The 21,197-nt window shown below is 39.5% G+C and overlaps 1 protein-coding gene across 13 annotated transcripts in view; it reads left to right on the forward strand.

Annotated features, from left to right (window-relative positions):
* Positions 1-1,838: 1,838 nt before the first annotated feature.
* Positions 1,839-21,197, forward strand: part of ODF2 (outer dense fiber of sperm tails 2) — a 40,126-nt gene continuing 20,767 nt past the window's right edge. The window contains exons 1-13 of one of the 13 annotated variants that reach the window (XM_007475078.3): positions 1,839-2,496; positions 4,312-4,402; positions 5,385-5,501; positions 5,777-5,902; positions 7,540-7,710; positions 8,542-8,702; positions 9,283-9,412; positions 10,373-10,504; positions 12,114-12,185; positions 12,751-12,822; positions 13,374-13,490; positions 15,072-15,257; positions 16,333-16,442. In XM_007475078.3, the coding sequence (XP_007475140.1) occupies positions 2,297-2,496; positions 4,312-4,402; positions 5,385-5,501; positions 5,777-5,902; positions 7,540-7,710; positions 8,542-8,702; positions 9,283-9,412; positions 10,373-10,504; positions 12,114-12,185; positions 12,751-12,822; positions 13,374-13,490; positions 15,072-15,257; positions 16,333-16,442 (1,685 nt within the window). In that variant the 5' untranslated portion in view covers positions 1,839-2,296. Of the gene's footprint in view, positions 2,497-4,308; positions 4,403-5,058; positions 5,249-5,346; positions 5,502-5,776; positions 5,903-6,871; positions 6,923-7,539; positions 7,711-8,541; positions 8,703-9,282; positions 9,413-10,372; positions 10,505-12,113; positions 12,186-12,750; positions 12,823-13,373; positions 13,491-15,071; positions 15,258-16,332; positions 16,443-21,197 lie in introns of those variants that run through there. The other 12 variants (XM_007475079.3, XM_007475080.3, XM_007475077.3 and 9 more) reach the window with 12 other exon arrangements.

Genomic DNA, 21,197 nt, shown 5'->3' on the forward strand with positions numbered 1-21,197 from the left:
ACCCAAAAAGATATAATCTAACAAAAGAGGGTGAGAACTAAAGAATAGGCAGTCCTGGAGAAAAGTGTCTGCTGTGAAGGGTAGATGTGAAAATTTAGAGGAGGTGACACAAGAGAAAAAGGTCTTTAAATAGAGAAGAAAAAAAAGACTGAAGTAAAAGAGTCAGTCCCCCGGGCTTGGAGTGAAGGATCAGTCACTCGGAGCTGAAGGGAAGATGGACATTTGGAGATTCGTTCAGATGTTCAGGCACTGACTCGGAGAAGCATGAAGCCTCCAGGAAAGGCCCAACTTCTTAGACTCTTTTCCCCTGACTGGGACTTAGAAATTCTAACTGATATAAGAAGAAGCCAGAGTTTTTTTCTCTCTCTCATTCCTTAATATCTTCCTTATATTGTAAATATTGTAATTAAACTACCATAAATTCCACTTACTTTAGTAATTCAATTTGGGATTTAGAAATTAAATCCCTGGCAACCACCTAATTAATAATATCAGTCCAACCACAATTAATTTTAATAGAAAAAAGCTAGAGATTCAAGTCTGTGAATCATCAACATAGAGATTAAAGTGGCAGGAATAAATTGGGCTGCCCAAAGAAGAGAATATATTAGGAAAAGACCAGATGTCAAGGAGTTTTAAGGACTGAAAATAAAAAGAGTAATTGGACTAGAGGATTGGCATTTGACCTTGGAGGGAGGTGTTTCAATAGAATAACAGAAATAGATATCCTAAGGTTTTGTGTTGTCATTTGAAACTCATTTGGCACATTTTCCCACAGAATAGAGGTCACATCAGCCGTACTGGATACTCTTTCACAAAACACCTCTAGCACATATGATGACAAGAGACAAGGAGTTAATTCATAATAAGAATTCTAGAGTTAGAAGAGACTTTAAAGTTCTCAAGGAGAATTAGTGGAAAAAGCAAAGAACTTGGTACCAAGAGAATGAAAGAACTGGATTCAAATCTTAACTCTGCCACTGACTGATTACCTGTGTGTTCTTACCCAACTTCCTCAACCCCTTTTTGTCTTGATTTTTCCATTGGTTAAAAGAAGTTGGATTAGATGATCTCTAATGTCCTTGACAGCTCTAAATCTTATGATCCTAAACCAGGAAGAAAAAAATTTATTTGGTACCTTATAGGGAAAAAGATGAGGCTGGAAGTGCAGCCAGACTTTTGCTAATGCATTCATTGTATGCCCTCTGGCTCTAAACAATTCACCCCCAACCAGATTATAAACATCGATGCCCAGGTGTCTGCTGGGAATCTGTCCTGCTACCCCGCCTCTCTGCTCCTTTCTCCCGCACTCTCCTTCATCTCCTCCCCCTTATTTCCCCGAGTCCTACATTTGTTTCTTCCCTTTCCTCCCTCTTCCAACTTCTCACTCTTCTCCATTGTTCTCTCCCCAAATTTCCATTTCCCCCACTTCCTTTTCCCATTCCTTAGCTTCTTCCTTTCCCTCCCCTCCTTTTCTCAACCTCTTCTCCCAACTTTCCTGCTTTCTTTCACTCCCCCTTCTCCCTCTTATCTCTCCCATTCCATTTTTCCCCTACTTCTAATCATTTCCCTCCTTCCTTTCCCTTTCCCCATTTATTGTCTCCCTTTTCCTTTTTTCTCCATTTTTTCCTTCCTCTCCTGTCTTCTCATCTCCTCCCCTCACCCCTCTCATCACCCCTCCGGTCCTCCTCCCTCACCTCACCCCTCCCTATTCCATCACCCCGCCCACTCCCATTATCCCTCCCATCTTCTCCTCTTCCCGGTCTCCTCCTCGCTTCTCCTCTCCCCTTTATTTCCATAGCGACGGCCTCCGCTCAGGGCAGGAAGTGGGCGGGGGAGGGGGCGGGGCGTCTCTGTGACGCCAGGGCCTGGGGTTAAATGGCGAAGCCGGAGGGACTCCAGGTGGGGTTTGAACTGGCCAATGGGCGAGCTGCCGACCGGGTGTCGGAAAAGGAGGCGGAAGAAGGGAGGAGTCGCTGGGTGTGGCGGACTGCATCCGCCTCGGCGTCTCCATGGCATTACCCTGGCCTCCGATTTCAACGACTTCTTAAGGAGGCGTTTCTGGGCGCAACCGTGCCGTTCCTGGTGAGAGTAGAGGGCTGGGGCGGGGGGCATCCGGCCGGGACCGGTTCCCGAAGTGTATCCCCCCGCCGCGCTCGAAGGTCTGACCCCGGCCAGCGCCGCCCCGAGGATTCCCCTTCTCTCGGGGGACGTCACACACCTCAGAACCCCAGCCGTGGGGGGAGGTGGGGGTTAACGCAGGGGTTACCCGCCATCCGGGCATTTACCCCATCCGATGATCTCGCCAGAAACAGCCCCGGATGGCGCTAGCTCTACCTACTCATGCTTTCTGGATCTCCTGACCCGCCAGGCGAATGGGGATGTCCGCGTCTTGGGGTCTCGGACCCCGCGGGCGCGCCCGGGGAGAACCCCTGCCTGTTCCTTCTCTCGTTTCTCGTTATCCCGCCGGAGATCCCTGGGCCGGTCCTCTTCTGGGTGAGGGCTGGGATGGGGTGGCATACCACCTCTGACAGGTGGACCCCGGATGAGGGAGGCGGTTTCCTTCCCCACACTCCAACGACCCCCACCTCCCCGTGTCCCCCGGTGACTTTTTTCGGATTCTGCTGATCCCTCTGTGCTCTTGTACTTGTGGTTTTAACCCTTGACAGGGGAATGCCCACACCTCCCTATCCCTTCTTACTTGGGCACTCTCAGTTATCTTCCCCCCTCCCCCCAAAAGAGCAAAGTGGGTCCCTTAGTCTTCTGCCACCAAGCCTTTTTCCTCACTGACAGAGAAACCTTCTGATTGGGGTCCCTTGACATTCCGTCTCCTTGGCAGTCCAGGCTTGTCTTAGCTCTGCTTAACAATTTTGTCATCTCATCCCTGTTAAATGGGACTGAACCCTGGCAAATGCTTTACCATCTGGTATTCAGACCTGATTATTTTAATAATGAGCAATGTGATAAAATTAAATGATGACCAAACTCATCTTCAAGAGAAGTTGTCAAAGGAATCACAGACTTGACTTTCAATTTCTTCTTTTTGACTTTCTTATTTTGCTTGTTAAATTTTTGACCACAGCATTTAAAAATACACACAAATCTAAATTTAAAGCATACTGCCAAACTTTGAAAACTTCTAAATACTTTATAACTATGATTGGTTAGCCCAGGAGTTTGGCTCTTCCTGTTCTTTCTGTTATAGGAGTTGGGGAGAGAGGGGAGGCATACTCTAGGGGATTAATAGAGTAAAAGATGAGACATAGGGAAAGGGAAAACTTCCCTTTCAATTGAAAACTGAAAGAGTAAGGTCCTAAGATTTGCTTCAGTTACCAAATACTACCTGAATTGAGAAATGTTATCTGTGGGGAAACTAAGTAAGCAAATGCTGGTTGAGATGTTCTTAAATTAGATATCCCTCACATTTGATACTAGATAGTTAATAAAAATTTGATTATTGATTACCATAGTCTCTACCTAGGGACTAGTACAAATGCTTTAAAGGTACAAGGCAAGTGCTTATAATCTCTCAGGAATACATATTTGAGTCTATAAAAAAGCTGCCATGACCTCTCCTCTGGATGGGCAAAATGATCTCTTCAAACCCCTTTGTCCTCAAAATTCTTTTATGTGAAAAATTAAATATATTGCAAAACTCCATTGCTGTGCTGAAATTGATGTCTTTTAAAATCCTGTGACAAAAGAATACTACATTTGATAACTCTTGTGCATAGTGTAATCATGGTTGGCTAAAAAAAGCAGTTTTTGTTTTGTTTTGTTTTAAGTACTTAAGAGTACATAAAGTAGAAATTCTTCATGAAGCTGATTTGTCCATACTTAAAGGTATTCCTCCTTACCCCTAAATTGAATAGGTTTAGGTTTCAGACTAAATGACATTGTTTTACAAGATTAAGCATAGTAGCCTGTTTTTCTTTTTTTTATCATGAACAAGGCTTAGAATAGAATGCTCTTGACTATATTAATATTTCACTTGTCTTTAACTGTAATTAACTTGTACTGCATTCCTTCCTGTTTATTACACTAATCAGTGTTAATTTTATTTGAGTTAGTGTTATAACTGTGCTTTACAGAGTAAGGTCATGATACAAGTGAAACACCAGTTTAAAAGGTCAAGAATGATGGTAATAGCTCCCCAAATTGGCATCATATTTACTTCTTATGTAATGTGTTTTTTGTTGCTTGCATAAAAATATAGTTAATAAAGTTCTCCAAGTTGACAAAAAATAGTAATTATGAGAGAACAAAAATTGAAGATGTTGTTTATGATTTAATTCTTGTGCCCATAAGCAGGTTTCCACCTTGCGGGAAAAGCGGCGTAACGACAGTCACACAAAAAAAGGTCTTACGAACACCTTGTGGAACTCCTAGTGTAACAGTCACGGTATGTAAGGGGACATGGATCATGGGGCTTCAACATTTTGGCAGCTTTTGCATTAGCGAAGCTTACAAGCCCTTGATAGTTGGTGCAATTGAGCAATGCTAGCCTTACCCTTTAAAGTCACATTCGTGTTTATTTTAGCTTATTTTGCTGCCTATGGTAATTTTGTTTGCTGCCAAGAATCATGCTTAAACTGTGCCTAGAAGCTAATTCCAGATTGCTTTTGGTCAGCCTTGCTATATTATTAAAAATTATTACTGTTTTGTAATATATTGAAAAATATATTATCCAAAAATAAAACAACATTTTTTTACCTGAAAAATTCATGCAGGACCTTAACTAGTCCTTAACTAGTGCCATTGAACTTATTCACTTAAAAACAGAAGATTAATAGCTTTAGGAATTATAGTACTAGTATTATAGAACATATTTTGCATTTCTAAAAGTTTTTATTTGCCTGCTGGCTTACTTCTTTTGGACTGTGGCCAAAACTTTTAGACCCAGGACCTAGTCTAAACCACTGTTAAGCAGCATAGATATTTTAAATGATGATGTAGAATCCAAAAGCAACCTCCTATTTTGATATGCTATATTACAGAGTTTTTTAGATCATAGGTAAAAGAGAAAGTCAAATTCAAAGGTTTTGGGGTGTGTTCTAGTCAGAAGAAAATGATGGATTTTGCAGACACCTCTCTCTACTGATCCAGTCCTTACTCTGTCTACAATGGGACTCCATTCAAATGAACTTAATCATCTACTGCATTGGAATTCAAATTCTTAATCACCTGCTGCATGAGAACTCAGTCTTGGTTCATGCCACTTGAGTGGTCTACAGGGATGCATGCACATGTACGTGGTAGCTGTGCTTGTGGGCCCAGTGGCTAAGTTTTCCGCAGTCTCCCAAAGCAGTGAGCTTTCTTTTTCATGCCCAGTTTACTTATTCACAGATCAGCCTTTTATTGTGTTGCCCTCCCTTGTCTGCCAGAAGAGAATGATGAAGGACCGCTCTTCAACTCCCCCCTTACATGTTCACGTGGATGAGAACACTCCTGTCCACGTCCACATAAAAAAGATCCCGAAACCAACACCGGCCAAGAGCCAGGTAGGAGCATGCCAAATGGGGCGTGGTAAACGAAGGCTTCGGACCAGGGCCAGCACCGGGGCCTAGACATCATCCAGGTTTCTTGCTTTGTTTTGACTTAATCTTTACTCCAAATGGTTGGGGGAAAAAAAGTTATGTTTATCTAGAAGTCAGCAGCAGCATCTTCGTGAAAGGTTGTTTATCAGCAAAGCACTATGATAAGTGTTTGCCTGGGGTTAGCTGCCTGTATGATCATATCCATTGTATATGTTTGTGTGTATGTTCACTTTTAACAGAAATCACATAAACGTGGCATGAGAGGGGACACTGTGAATGTCCGGAGGAGTGTTCGAGTGAAAACTAAAGTCCCTTGGATGCCTCCAGGCAAAGCATCTGTCCGCCACTTAGGATGCAAATGGGAGGTATCTGCATTTTTTTTTTCCCCACATAGGCTTCATTGTGCTTCCAAACTAATACTATTCACACAAATTTGGTTGGAATCTACTTGAAAAACTTTGGGTTTAGGTATTCACAATTATCTCTGCTTTGTAGTGGATTTAAGCACATAATTTGTCATATAGTTTATTTTACCATGAGAAATTCTTTATAGCTATTCTAATCTGTAAAGTATTATATATTAGGTTTATGATTTTATTTAAGCAAATAAGAACTTAAAGATACAAATGAGACACTTTTTCTAAAGATACTACTAATCTCAGACTATAACTTTTAGAGTTCTTTGGCAGTGACATTCAGAGCGTGTTGTGAACATGGCAAGAAAACCCATTTTGAAATAGTTTATGAAATAATTCAACCCATTATTTCATAGTCACAACTAGTTTTTGATACAAATGGACATAATCTCCTATTTGATTTTTACAACTACCTTAATTCCAAATGATTCCTGTTTCCAAGGAATTAAATATATTCTTAAAGTATTATGATTACTCCCATTGAAGGCTTTGAAGAGAGTATAATGTGCTCTGAAAGCAGTTTTCAAAGAAGAATTTCCAAAATACCTTGAGCAATGCTAGCCTCATTGAAATGCATAATTCCTTCCCAATGTGATCACATTAAAGGAAACAGAACTGATTTAGATGTATATGTTCTGCTCAGATTGGTTTTGTTACTTGATAATCATATGTGCTGTATTTTAATTCTCCTGCCCCAAGAAGCTACTTTCTCCTAGCAGGGTCATGTTGCTTCTCAGAGAGAGAGAGAGAGAGAAAATGAGTAAAATGAAACAATGAATTGATCAGTACATGCAAAAACTCATCTCCTAAACTTAGTGACCTTTAGGAGACATACAAACATTAAAACGAATCTCCCTTTTTTTGTGTGTTCAGGATTACATCAAAATGCCCATAAGATTAGCTGCTTTTTGTCTCTGTTTTACATACAGTATAATGAGTGCTGACTTGCTGGGCAGGCAGGAGGTTTGGGTATGGCTTTTGTAAACTTGGGCAAGAAATTTAACCTCTCTGGGCCTTAGTTTCCTCATATGTAAAATGAAATTGTGTTAGTTGAGCTCTACAATTCTTAAATTTCTCAGGTTCTATGTGCTTTGCTTAATTATTTTATCCTTTTGGCTTCTTGGTCTGGTCAGTTACACTACTTTTCTCACAATATCTCTGTAAGACTTAGGCCAGATTTGTTTTCTTCATTTTACAGATCAGGAAACAACCAAAGATGGGGAAGTGGATTGGTTCTAGGTACTTTCTGAATTGTTTGGAGATGGGGTGGGTGGGGTGGGGTAGAAGGGTAAAGTTGCAAGTAGAATCCAGGAATCCTGGCTAATAGTTTATACTCTTATTTTAAACTTTTACCTTCTGTTTTAGAATTAATACTAAATATTGGTTCTAAGGCAAAAGAGTAAAGGCTAGGCAATGGAGATTAAGTGACTTGCCCAGGGTCACACAGCCAGGCACAGTATATATTCTATAGTTGGTTACCCTATATCCTACCCTTATCTCCAATGTACTATACAACTTTTTAACCTTAGATTTATAAAGTCTTACGTCATAGTAATCTTATTTTTATTGATTACTTCTGTCTCAAGAGTCCACCTCATTGTCTAGACATAAGTCCACCATCTTCAGAAAAACTTGTTTCAGTGATGCGATTAAGTGACCTCTCAACAGAAGATGAAGAATCCGGTCACTGCAAGTTAAACCGTTATGAGAAGAAGATGGACAGTTTATTGAATACAGTTGGTTGTCTTAAATCAGAGGTATGTCTTTGGTGAGCCAGGAGGGGGACAATAAGGGGAATTGTCCTTTGTGCTTAGTAGACTTTAGGACAGTCGAAGCTGGATGCTGATTTGGAATTGTCAGACTGGGAGGATGGGTGAGGGGGAATGATTTCTTCTGTAAACATAGCTAGGGAAGTCCCACTGCTGAAAATAGACCCCATAGACCCCCTTCTTCCCTCTTCCCCTTCCCACCAATCCTTAACAGAGCTCTCTTTTTTGGCAAATTGGGCCTGTGGCCCAGCATCTTTTTTTTGATGGGAGGTGGTCTGATTTCTGTGCTGCTGTTGGCAAGTAGGTAACTAGACCATTAGGAAAGTATAGAAGAATTAGTTAGTACTAAAAATATATATTCCTGAATACACTGATGTACATATAAGCATGTAACTCCCTTGGTCTCCCCACCCCTACCCCACCCTCAGCTGCTGCCTGGCAACAGTCCCCCTCCCCCTCTCCCTCTCCATACACACCCCTCAGGTTGCATGTTGCCCTTTTGTGACATCTCCTCTCCTCCACCCCTTTTTGAAGGCCACCCTTGTTGTTCATTTTAATCAGATTTTACCTGTGTAAAAATGTTAAAGGGGGGCACTCCACACAATATGATTTGATTTGCTCTGGTACCTGTACCCCCCCTAGAGACAACCCTGCTCCTTGACATCTCCAGTCTACAGAAAGTCCTTGATAATCCCTCCTCACCCTTGCCTTCTTTATCAACCCCCTATGGTCCCCTACCTCTGAGTAGAGGGGTCTTACGGATGAAAAATCTCTTTGCTTTTTTGGCCATTCGGACTATACTTGTGTCCCCTTCTTTAGGTAAAGATGCAGAAAGGGGAGCGCCAGATGGCGAAACGGTTCCTAGAGGAGCGGAAGGAAGAACTGGAGGAGGTGGCCCACGAGCTGGCAGAGACTGAGCATGAGAACACTATGCTTCGACAGAATATTGAGCGTATCAAGGAAGAAAAGGATTTTACAGTGTAAAGCAGTTTTCTCCCATTCTTTAATATTCACTCCCTACTCTAGAGGTATCTGTAGGATTTTATTTTTTGTTTTCAGAAATGTCTTACCTGGAAGTGTTGCTTCTTTATATAGCACATTTTCCACTGGGTGGCTTTTCAGTTTTGTACCTTTTCCAAAGATTAAGCCCATTCAGAATATGTACCTTGGGCTCCCACCCTCTCTCCCTTTCTCATACTCCCTTATCCCAATTCCACTGTCATGCCTTGGTTACTTTTATGGAAGTAGAAATGACCAAGGGATAGATATTAATACTGAAAAAAGGCAAGAAGGTTGGCATTAAACTTCCTTTCCTGCTCCTTCCTCTTATCAAATTGTCCCTTCCCCTTTTACCCTCACCTTAGCCAAGAAAGCCACATGGCTTTTTGGTATCTATTTTTCCCATCTCCTAGCATGGGCCTAATGATCTCTGGATTTTGAGGTTAGAAAGGGCCATGGTAATTGGAGAAGCCCTTAGAACTTTGAAGAGAGAGAACAGGCCCTTTGTTTTGGAGGTAGGCTTGGTGGGTGATGACTCAAGGAATCAAATTGTGTTTACAGGCTACAAAAAAGACATTTGCAACAAGAAAAAGAATGTCTCATGTCTAAGCTCGTGGAAGCAGAGATGGATGGAGCAGCCGCTGCCAAGCAAGTAATGGCACTGAAGGATACAATCGGGAAACTAAAATCGGTATGTGGTGGAAGGCTGACTGGGTACTTTCTTCCTCAGTCTGAAGTTGACTTTTATGCTTTGATATCAGTTGGTTCTTAGCATTCCTTTCAACTAGATAGAGAGCTCTAGGTGCTCTGGGTTTTACCAGTTAATCCTCTGGGCATTTATTTCTTTCTGGGCATCTTATTTCTTCCTACTCCCTAAACAGTTCTCAGTTATTATCTGGAAAAATTGGTTCATCACTGGTGAGTCCAGAGGGAACCAGTAATAGATCATAAGGGGTTGTAGGATATCAAGCCATGTTGCAGATGGCCAAGAAATCAAAGATCACAGGTGGTTATACTTTTCTCTCTGTTCAGTCAAATCTTGGTTGCCCAAATAACTGCTATCTCCTTTGTAAGCCCTTCTTGAGCACTCCAGCTCATAGTCATCTTTTTTTAAATTTTTAAATATTTTTCCATGTTTACACAATTCATTTTCTTTCCCTCCCCTCTCCCCCCCCACAGTCAACAAGCAATTTCACTGGATTATGCAAATGTTATCACTTGATACCTATTTCCATATTCATTTTATATTTATATACATATATATATGTATATATATATACACACACATGTTTTAAGTGATGTCATGTGTTCTTGTTTTGCATTTCTATTCCCATAGTTCTTTCTTTTCAATGTAGTTAGTATTCTTACCCATAAGTTCTTCAAGAGTGTCCTCACAGTCATCTTTTAATTCCTATGTACCACTTATTTAGCCATTATCATCTACTGTCTTACCTTGTTAATTAATTTTTAATTAATTGTGAACTGTATCTTATATCCCTCAACTAGACTCCTTAATGCTCCTTAAAAGTAAGGAGAATCCCTATCTTTTAATTACTTTGTATTACTTGTAGCACTGAGAACAATGCCAGATACCTACAGAGTAGTGGGCATTTGATTATAAATACCTATTGGCTACTTGATTGATTTTTAGGAGAAGCACATGACCTGCACTGACATCAATACATTGACCCGGCAAAAGGAACTTCTCCTCCAAAAGTTGAGTACATTTGAAGAAACTAATCGTACTCTTCGAGATTTGCTGAAGGAGCAACATTCTAAAGAGGTAACCCTGGGCTTTCCTCACTGAGATACTGTCTCTCACCTTCCTTTTGTTTTTGTGGAAAGGCCTAGCCCCTTACCTAAACTTGTTTCTTGTCTAACATTGGATTCTTCTTCACCTTTCTGATTTCATAACTTGTCATTTTAAGATTTTAAATCAGGAAATTATGGAATCAGGATTTAAAGAGACCTTTAATGTTTATCAAATCTTACCTCCTACTTTTGCAAGAACCTCCTATAAGAGATCTCAGATAAAGGAACTTTTAGTCTTTGCTTCTAGCAAAGCAGGGGGAACGCATTACACTTTGAGGTTGTTGTTCCATTATTAGACAGCTGTAATTGTTTAATTAAAAAAAAAGAAATCAAGCCGATATCTAATAGAGGCTGACTAGAATATATTTGAGTGTAGTATAGTGATAGAGTTCTTGAATTCTTAAGTTCGGGTGATCTGAGTGCTCCTTCCATGTCTCTCAGTAATCTTGGGCAAGAAGATAGTTTGCTGTTCTAGAACTTAATTGCTTTGCTGCTCATTAATATGCTATTCTAATTTACTTCTATAATTTGTTAATTTGCTACTCATTGTAAAAATGAGAGAATTAGACTAGATCCAAGGTCCATGCTTGCTTAATATTCTGTGATTCTATGATTGTTGCCTTTTCTGACTAGGGGATAGAGGGTGAGGATGGAATTTTGTGAGATAAGCAGTTAAATAATTTATAATTATTTAAAATATATCCCTAGGGGAAAAAAATCAAGTGGTAAATACATTCCATCTATTTTTGGCCAAGTTAAAGGTTTTTTTTAACTTTTTTTGGGGGGATCTAAGAAATTTACTAGTATTACTCCTTCTTTCCATCAAGAAATTTTCATTATTGGAAAAAACCTTTTAGGAAAACCCATGACTACGTTTTACATGTCTGAAGCATTCAGTCCCTGTATCTACCTCTCTGGTAAAAGGAAGGAAGTGTGTTTTCATTTATCCCCCAGGACCAAAATTGGTTATGGCATTTAATTTGAGTTTAGCTTCTTTGTTGGGGAGGGGGAGTTATTATTTACATTATTATAGTTATTGTATGCTTTGTTCTTTTAGATCTGCTTTCTTTATACTATACTTCATCCTTTCTTTATACTGCACTATTTCATGCAAACTTCCCCTTATTTCTTTGAATTCATCATACTTAGTGTTATTTCTTATAGTCTTAAATAGGTTCTTGATTTGTTGGTTAAAGCATATTAAATGGAGAATCATTGTTTTCTCTTCTACCTATGGTCTTAAATCAAATAGAATAGAACAGGGAAGAAAAAAGTCCAGATTTTTGATTCCCTTATTCCTAACTGAACCCTTTGACCTGAATCCATCCTCTGGTTTTTCTTGAGAAAGAGGAAGCCACTATGTTGAATTATGTTCATCAGAAGCATTAGAAACTTTAGTAAAAAACTACATGCCAGCTGTGGGGAAGGAATACATGGTGGGGAGAGGGCAGAAAAATAACATGAGACCTTTCTCTTCAAGTAAACATCACTCAGGGAATAGAGGGAATAGAGGTTGTGGGGTGGGTGGGTGGGGGGAGATTGGTTGTATGATATCCTTGATAGTTTGATTGTCCCTGAAGGATTCAGACAAACTGATGGAGCAACAAGGAAACTTATTGAAACGACTGGCCGAAGCCGACTCAGAAAAAGCGGTAATGTGAAGCTACCTTCTTTTTTTTTTAACTTTCTTGATCTTATTCAGTTGGTAAAACATTTTTATTGGGGAATTCAGGACACTGAGCCCATGGCAATAGAGCTGTGGGTGGCCTTGGTATTTAGAAGATACAGATTTTCCTACCCTTTCTGAGCCATAGTTTGCTCTGCAAAATGTATAGATAACTGGTTTGCTTAAGATAAAGGGTTAGAAGGGTTAATTCTGACAGAATATTGGCCTGGATCCCATTTTGGGGGAGCTCAGAGATGCAATGGATCTTTCCTAGAGCCTACATTTTATAGTAGTGCCAAATATGTGCTCCACAACCTCCAGAAGGCACACACGTGCCTCATTAACTTCAGCTCTGTGGCTTGTGATTTGGACTGTGTGGCCTGGGTTGGCCTAACTGCCAGGACACAGTGACCCCGTGATGAGTCCCAAGCCTTGCCCTTGGAGAGGCATGCTCCTTCCTGGCCATCAGAAGTACTGGACAGAAGCATGCCCTGGAACTTGCATGCTCAGCCTCTTCCCCAGGAGAAACTCAGACATCTGTTGTCTTCTAGCGCCTGCTGCTATTGCTGCAAGATAAAGACAAGGAAGTAGAAGAGCTGCTACAAGAGATTCAGTGTGAGAAGGTAGCTTCTTTCCTGCCTTATTTATTGTTTTTCCTGTTGTGTAGAGAGAGTTCTGACATTGGTTATCCTATTAGTGTTTATTTTCCTCCCTCTTGTCTTTTCAAGACTCCTAACACCTCTGTTTTTGTTTTGTTTTTATTTTTTTTGTTTTCCTGATAAAAACCCTTATTCTCTGTCTTAGAATCAATACTAAGTATTAGTTTCAAGGGAAAAGAGAGGCAAGGGCTAGGTAATTGGGATTAGTGACTTGTCCAGGGTCACATAGCTAGGAAATTTCTGAGGCCATATTTGAACCAAGGACCTCCCATTTGTAGTCCTGGCTTTCTATCAACCACCTAGTTGCTCCTCTCTATTTTATTTTAACAGTGAACTGCATCCAGAATATAGGGGGAGTGTCTGATAGATCACCATTCTTGAACCTCCCATAATATTTTTTGAGTAGCTTTCATAAACTTGACAAGCAGACATGCAACTTGTGGTGATCCACAGGTGTGGGGGAATCTGTGTATCAAGTAAGGTCAAGGATCGCTTCTGACTTGATCCCTTTGCAGGCTCAAGCTAAAACAGCATCGGAACTCTCCAAGACTATGGAATCCATGAGGGGACATTTGCAGACACAACTGCGGTCTAAAGAAGCAGAAAATAGTCGTCTTGTGATACAGATCAAGGTACCAACCTTTTGGAGTTTTGGGTTCCCATAGAATGAATTCCATTCTTCTTGATAGTGTTTCCAGGGTTCTCTAGTAGGGTAGAGAAGGAGACCAATCTGAGGAATGTAATGCATTCAGTATATGTTGCTGTGGCCCTACAATACAATACAATTTGGCCTGTGAGTAGTGTATGTTGTATCTTTCATATATCCCAGGGACTGATGTGTTTTTATAAGAGATAGAGTGCAAAGCATACTTGCTCTGGTGTCATAGAACCAAGGCTCAAATCTTGATTTGACCAGAACTCATGTGATGTTGGGTAAGTCACTACTCTGTGTTTCAATTTCCTTATCTTTTAAATAAATGGATTGCTCTTGTTGACCTTTGAAGTTCCTTTTCTTTCTGGTCTCCTTTTACCCAGAAGTCTAAGGAAACTACTAAATGAGCAATTATGTTGATAGCAGTTTTGACCATTCCATTGGTGTTTTACCTTTCAGACTAGTTTTTAATGGTTTTTTGACTTAGGTCTTATCTCTTTCCAAAGTAGGTTTGAGGTTAAAAAGTTAAAGAAAAAAACAAAACAAAACCCACCATATGCAATACAATTCAAACAAATTTATTTCAGTAATTCCAGGATCTGTGGTTTCTTTAATGTGTATATTCTCTATAAATACTACTTAGATGGTCTTTGAAAGATGTTGTAGCTGAAAAAAATTAGTCACTGCTAATTTGGTATGATGGGCCCTTTCTTAACTCAGCTATGTTTTTGGTACACCATAAATACAATCTGTCATTAGACCCATACTTAAAGCTTTCCCAGCTTGTCATAATCTGCTAAAGCTTATACTTTGCTGGCAAAGTTTTTGAGAACTCAGGTTCCTTCCACACCAAGGTGATGAATTAGAGGCTGGAAGGACCAAATTAAAATGAAAATAAATTAGAATCCCATTAAAAGGAGGCAATAGTTGGCAAAAGGATCTTGAGGTAAATTCAGTGTTGCCGTTGAGTGTTGAATGTAGGTTTCCTGACAGGAAAGGCTGAATGAATGAGGGACATGCTTGATAGTATCGTTTTTGTTAAACCCTTACCTTCCAGCCTTAGAATCAGTACCATATATTGATTCCCAGGCAGAAGAGCAATAAAGGCTTAAGCAATGGTGGTTAAGTGACTTGCCCAAGGTCACATAGCTAGGAAGTGTATGAGGTCAGATTTGAATCTAGGGACCTTCCTTCTCTAGGCCTGGCTCTCAATCCACTGAGCTACCCAGCTGCCTCTCGGTAGTATCATTTTTATTTTTATCTCATAAAAAGAAGCAGGTGAGTTTTCCCATATAGGGAATTTGGAGAGGAATTTATTATACTTTAAAGGTAATTGGGTAACACAGTAGATCATGAAGATGCATAATAACAGTCTGCCTTCCTAGACCTCTTATTCCCTCCCTACTGTCTATAGGTTCATGCAACATTTCTTGACATTCTGGTGATCTGAAAGAAATTTAAAGTGTGAAACCCCTTTGGAAGGTGATAAGCAGTTGTTCCTACAAGAGGAACATTGAGGTTCAAAACTTCATTAAGCCTCATTCTTCATTTCTGTCCCTAGAATTTGGAGCGCAGCGGTTCTCAGCATAAGGCTGAAATGGAAGCCATCATGGAACAACTGAAGGACCTCAAGCAGAAGGGAGACCGGGACAAAGAAGCCTTGAAGAAAGCTATCCGAGCACAGCAGGAGAGGGCAGAGAGGAGTGAAGAGTATGCCGAACAACTGCATGTCCAGCTTGCAGACAAGGTAAAGGAGCTGAAGATAATTCACATCCATATAAGTGGTACTTATTCATAGTGACCCTTTGAGGGAGGTAATAGTGCCCATTTTACATATGAGGAAACTCTGACTCTGAGAGGCCAAGTGATATATACCCATCATAACCTAGCAGCTCATCAGGGTCCAAAGTAGAATGCCAACAGAGATTTCCTTACTTTGAGACTAATGCTTTGGCCTTTGTCCTAACCCAGCCTCTTACCCAGGCCTGACCCTGGTTAGGACATCTTGCTTCCTGTTGACCTCTTAAGTAGGGCAGTCTGTTGTGTTAGTTTGAAAGAACCAGTCATACTGAACTTAGGGTGGATAAAATTGCCTGCCAAGAAGATTATTTAGGGATAGTTTATAAAACAGGAAAACTGTAGGGTAGTCATAGTATAATAAATGATATGGAGAAAGATTCCCTGGGAAAATTAAAAAAGGTACCTGAGGTTTCTGAAATAGCATTATCCAATAGAAGGAGTTACAGGCTAACAATCTATCCACCTTAGATTCTTATCCTAGCTTGGTTACTGTCATAAAAGACTCTAAGGCTTTGAAAGAAAGGGGTTTATAAGAGAACCATAACATCAGCAAATCATCAGACACCTCTACATCTAAGTTTCCCCATTTGTAATATGTTGAACTATCCCCTATCCCTGCCCCTTTTCAAGATGGTAATGATAAAAGTGGTTATCAAATTTTGAGCATTTTGTAAGGAAACTGCATCAATCCCTGTGGTTCAGGTTGCTGTGTAAGAAAGGACTTGCAAGTTTTATTATTTTTATTATATATTAATAATTAATATTATTTATTATTATTATGGTCACTTGAAATTTGGGAGCAATATTTTCTCAGGTTTTAGGCAATTTCAAATTTTAGGGTCTAATATCATTGCCCACCTTTTTTGGCTTTTCAAAATGGTGGATTGTAGATATTGGGCCTGGCCTCATAACCTCATTTTGCTAGTTTGAAAATCTGAAGGCCCTGCATGAGAGATTTCTTTGTGCCAAGGCCAGGATCCCTTGTCCTTTCGGCTGATGAGCCTCTTTCCTGATGTCCCCAGGATCTCTATGTTGCTGAAGCCCTCTCTACCTTGGAGTCCTGGAGGAGCCGCTACAACCAGGTGGTGAAAGACAAGGGAGACCTAGAGCTGGAGATCATTGTGTTAAATGAGTAAGGTTTTGGGATTGGGCAGAGGCCTTGGGGGGCGGGGCTTAAATATGAGAAAGATATTAGGGTACAGTTCAACTTTAAATAACCTTCCTTTTTCTTAACTGTTAATGGAGAGGGATCTATCTGGCAGTAAAGAAGTAATGAATGGTGGGCAGGAGGAGGGAGGCTTTGTGTGGCCTGGCATAGATTTTTAATATTTGATTGCTTTGACCAGATTCCTTAGAATGGCTCTCTTTTCAATTCAGATTCCATTTAGTGTCCTGCCCAACTAGTTTCTACAAGGCTTAGCTGAGAACTGGACTTTTTGGTATTTCTTGTCACTTGGTCCTAACATTATATTACTCTAGCCAAGCCAATGGCAATAGGAACTGTAGATAACAGTTCGTTTGGGCCTGAAAAACTGAGGGCAGGGGCTAGTAAAATAGCAAAATGCCTTGCATAGTGGAAAAAGAGAAGTCACTGCCATCCATGGCTTCTCTGGGCCTTTACCTAAGATAGGAGCATGTGACAGCACCTTTAAGGTCCTGTCTGAATAGTTTCAGGTTTCTAGTTCTGGATGCGCTAATTAGTTCAAGATTGTGCCTGTAGCCAATCAGTTCTTAGGCTTTGGGGGCAAAATTTTGGTGTAGAAAAACATGGAAAGATGAAACCTGACTTTTTTAGCTGGGTTGTGCAGGAACTGTGAAGGGGGGTATGTAGGGTAGTTTAGTCATATGGCCTGGACAACACATGTATATTTGTTTTGTGTTTATATTTAGGGCAATATTGAATTTTAAAGTTAATGTATTTAACTTTTTCTTTATTCTCAGTGCCTATAGTTTCTGACACAAGGTAGGCTCTTAAATGCTTTATTGTTTAAAAATAAACATATATACAAACATTAAGAACAACATATGTAATCTTTCCCTATCCTTAGGAGCATCCAAATGCATGGGACTTCATATTAGTTGTTTTTTTTTTCCTCTATTTTCAGTATGGTCTTTTATGTTTTAATCGTCATGGCAGTCGTAGTTGTCTCATATGACAGTTATATATCAGAGTCTGTTCAGTTATTCCTCAGCCATTGAGCATTAGTTAATGTATTTAACTTTTTCTTTATTCTCAGTGCCTATAGTTTCTGACACAAGGTAGGCTCTTAAATGCTTTATTGTTTAAAAATAAACATATATACAAACATTAAGAACAACATATGTAATCTTTCCCTATCCTTAGGAGCATCCAAATGCATGGGACTTCATATTAGTTGTTTTTTTTTCCTCTATTTTCAGTATGGTCTTTTATGTTTTAATCGTCATGGCAGTCGTAGTTGTCTCATATGACAGTTATATATCAGAGTCTGTTCAGTTATTCCTCAGCCATTGAGCATTAGTTAGTTCCAATTTTTTTTTCTATTCTAATCATCATAACCATTCATTTATCAAGTATTTATTAAGAACTAGCACCTGAAGAGGGGAAGGCACAGGGAGATCAGCATAGCTTCATTTAGGAAATAATACTTGAGCCAAATATTGAAGGGAGCTAGTAATTCTGAGAAGAGAGGTGAAAGGAGTGCATTCCTTACATGGGGATAGCCTGTATAGAAGCTAAGAGATGGACCATGGAATGTTGTGCTCAGGAACACTTAAGTAGACCAGTTTGCTTAGAACACAGAATTTGTGAAGGAAAGGAAGGCTGGAGGGGGGGCTAGGGCTAGCACAGGCATTAGGATAGGCTTTAAAACTAAACAGAAATGTATGCTTTTATTCTGGGGACAAGAGGGAACCTTCCATTGGAGTTTTTGGAGTAGGGGGCATAATACAGTCAGACTTGTTCTTCAGGTATATTGATTTGGCAGCTATAGGGAAGATGAATCAGAGCCAGGGAGACTCATGAAGTGATTATTGCAGTATTTTCCAGTTGTAAGAGGTTATAAAGGCCCAAACCAGCCCAAACTATGACTGTTTGAATAAAGAGGAAGAGATGAATTTGAGAGGTAGAATCAATTAAATTTATAGGGAGAGGAAAAGGGTTGAGGGTTTACTCCAAAGTTTCAAACCTGGGTGATTAGAAGAATGGAAGTATTCTGGCAAAAAATTAGTTACTTAGGAGAGAAAAATGAATTCTGTTTTAGATATGTTGGGTTACAGATGCCTAACAACTAGTTGGAGATGCCTAATAGATAACTGTTGATAGAGGGGACTAGAATTCATGAGAGGGAGAGACTGAAGCTGAACAATGCAGATCTGGGAGTTATCTGGGTGAGTGATAGTTGAATCTAAGGAAACTGATGAGATCACCAAAAAGAGTATAAAGAGAGAAGAAAAGAGGGCCTGGTACAGAACCCAGGGTACAACTGCATATAAGAAATAAAACAAGAATAATGATCCAGCAAAGAAGACTGAGAAAAAACATCTAGAAACATAGAACTAGGAAAAGTCATGAAAACTCAAGAAAGACAGTGTTTAGGAGGAAGGAGGGGTGAATGATATAAACTAAGGAAAAGGAATTGGATTTGGCAGTTTATAATAAATCATTGGTGACTTTGGAGAGAGTGTTTTTATTGAGTAAAGTTAGAAAGCCAGATTTCAAGGAGTTCAGAAGTGACTGGGTGCGGGAAAACTCATCTAAGTGGCTTATTTTTCAGAACTTGGGCTGTGAAAGGGAGAAGAAAATTTAGGGGATGTTACCTTGAAGTGTTAATGGCTAATTAGGGCCAAGTAAAGGTTTTCTAAGGATGGAAGAGATCTAGACAAGTTTATAAATAATAGAGAAGGAACCAGTGGATAAGAAAAGATTGAAAATTAGAGAGATGAAATGATCAAAGGAACAAATACTGAGAGGAGCTAAAAGGGCAAATCAAGGATAAAAAGAAGAGGCGATTGGCATTGTAGGGAGAATGACCATCTGGAGGAGCCAGGTTTCCATGAATCCAAGGAGGAAAAACGTAAGAGGAACTAATGTTGAACAAAGGACTATTTATTACCAATAAAATGAAGATTCCATAGGACACATCTAAATTGGGGAGTAAGAGAAGGGGATCATAGGAGAGATGAACCTTGATTGATAAGAGTTGACTATAAAGAAGGACTAGAGGGTGACAGCTAGCTAAGAGCTTATAATCCTTGTATCCCAGGGATTTTAAGTATAGCCATAGATTAACATCTTGTTCACACCCTTTACAGTAGCTATGGGCCTATTGATTTAGTTATTTCCTGAGCACAAGGTGAAGAATTAGGGAAAGGAAGGGGAAGTATTATATGAAAATTCGCCATGGCAAGGTAGATGCAAATAACATGGTGGCCTGCCTAATGGTCAAAAGCCTATAAAGGCATAGCTTGGTTATAAATGTGGGAAGGATATGGTTTAGATTTATTCACCACCTAATTATCAGCTAAGACAATCTGTCCAGTGGTAATTTTGGTATTGAGTAGATTATCTTCCCCCTTAGATAGGGTGAGGCAGGTCGATGGTTTGATTGATAGCTATTAAAAACTTACTACACATAGATGGGTTTTTTAAAAATTTATTTACTATATAGTCTTTTTACTTTGTGTGTGTGTGTATGTGTGTGTGTGTGTGTATATATGTATGTATATATTTATATATACATATATACATAATATTTATTTTTCTTTTGCCAATTACATGTCATAAATTTTCCCCCTCCCAGTGCTTGCAGGCAATTTGATCTGGGTTATTACATGTATTATCATATTTGGCATATAGTCTTAGCAGTGGAATTACAAAATCAAAGGGTATGAACAGTTTCATAGCTCTTATGATATTTTGCCACGTTGCTTTCCAGAAAGATCGCACCAATTTGTACAGTCTCAGTGCAATAATAGCTAGAAGATTAAATGAAAATATAGGTCCATGGGGGAGCAGCTAGGTGGCTCAGTGGAGGCCTCAGATACTTCCTAGCTTGTGACCTGGGTAAGTCACTTAACCTCCATTGCCTAGGCCTTACTGCTCTTCTGCATTGAAACCAATACTTAGTATTGATTCCAAGACAGATGGCAAGGGTTTTTAAATAAAATAAAATATAAGTCCTGTTTAATAAGTAGCAAAAAAAAAATTAAGTATTTGGGTATTAATTTACTAAGGAACATAAATAACCTATCCAAAGAGAATGATAACTTTAGTAGCAGAAAAAGAGGAAAGAATTGAAGAAGTTAAGTTTTCTTTGCTCTCAGGGCTTAAATATCCTATATATGATACTTAATCCATAAGTTAAATTATTCATTATTCATATATGTAATATGTTTCTCTGATGACCAGAATATTGGAATATTCTCAAAAGCTTTTCATCACCAAAAGGTTGGCTACTATGTGACCAATTTGGAGGAGGGAAGGGAGAGCATAGCAATCCATGAAACATAAAATGTATAGTAACCCTGTTATTTACAATACCTCTTCCACCTCTGCAATGATTTTGGACTACTAGATAAGAGGAAGCAAGGGTTCTAAAGACATGTTTTTAGACCTTCTCCTAACATTAATTCTTGCTACTTAGCAATATTTGCTATTCAGGTAAGAACTGTCTGAGGCCATATTTGAACCTAGGACCTCCTGTCAGCTAGGCCTAGCTCTCAATCCACTGAGCCACCCAACTGCACCCCCTTTAACTTTTGAAAGCTGAAATTATCATTAAAAGCAAATCAAGAAGTTCTCTATCATTACTGTATATATCTTGCCAGGTTTATGATCTGTTTCCCAAACTCCTTATCTTTTTTATTTCTGTCTGGAAGTCTGTAGTATATGGCTTTGACAAAATCA

This window comes from Monodelphis domestica, chromosome 1 (genome assembly GCF_027887165.1).
Source record: "Monodelphis domestica isolate mMonDom1 chromosome 1, mMonDom1.pri, whole genome shotgun sequence".
NCBI lineage: Eukaryota > Metazoa > Chordata > Mammalia > Didelphimorphia > Didelphidae > Monodelphis > Monodelphis domestica.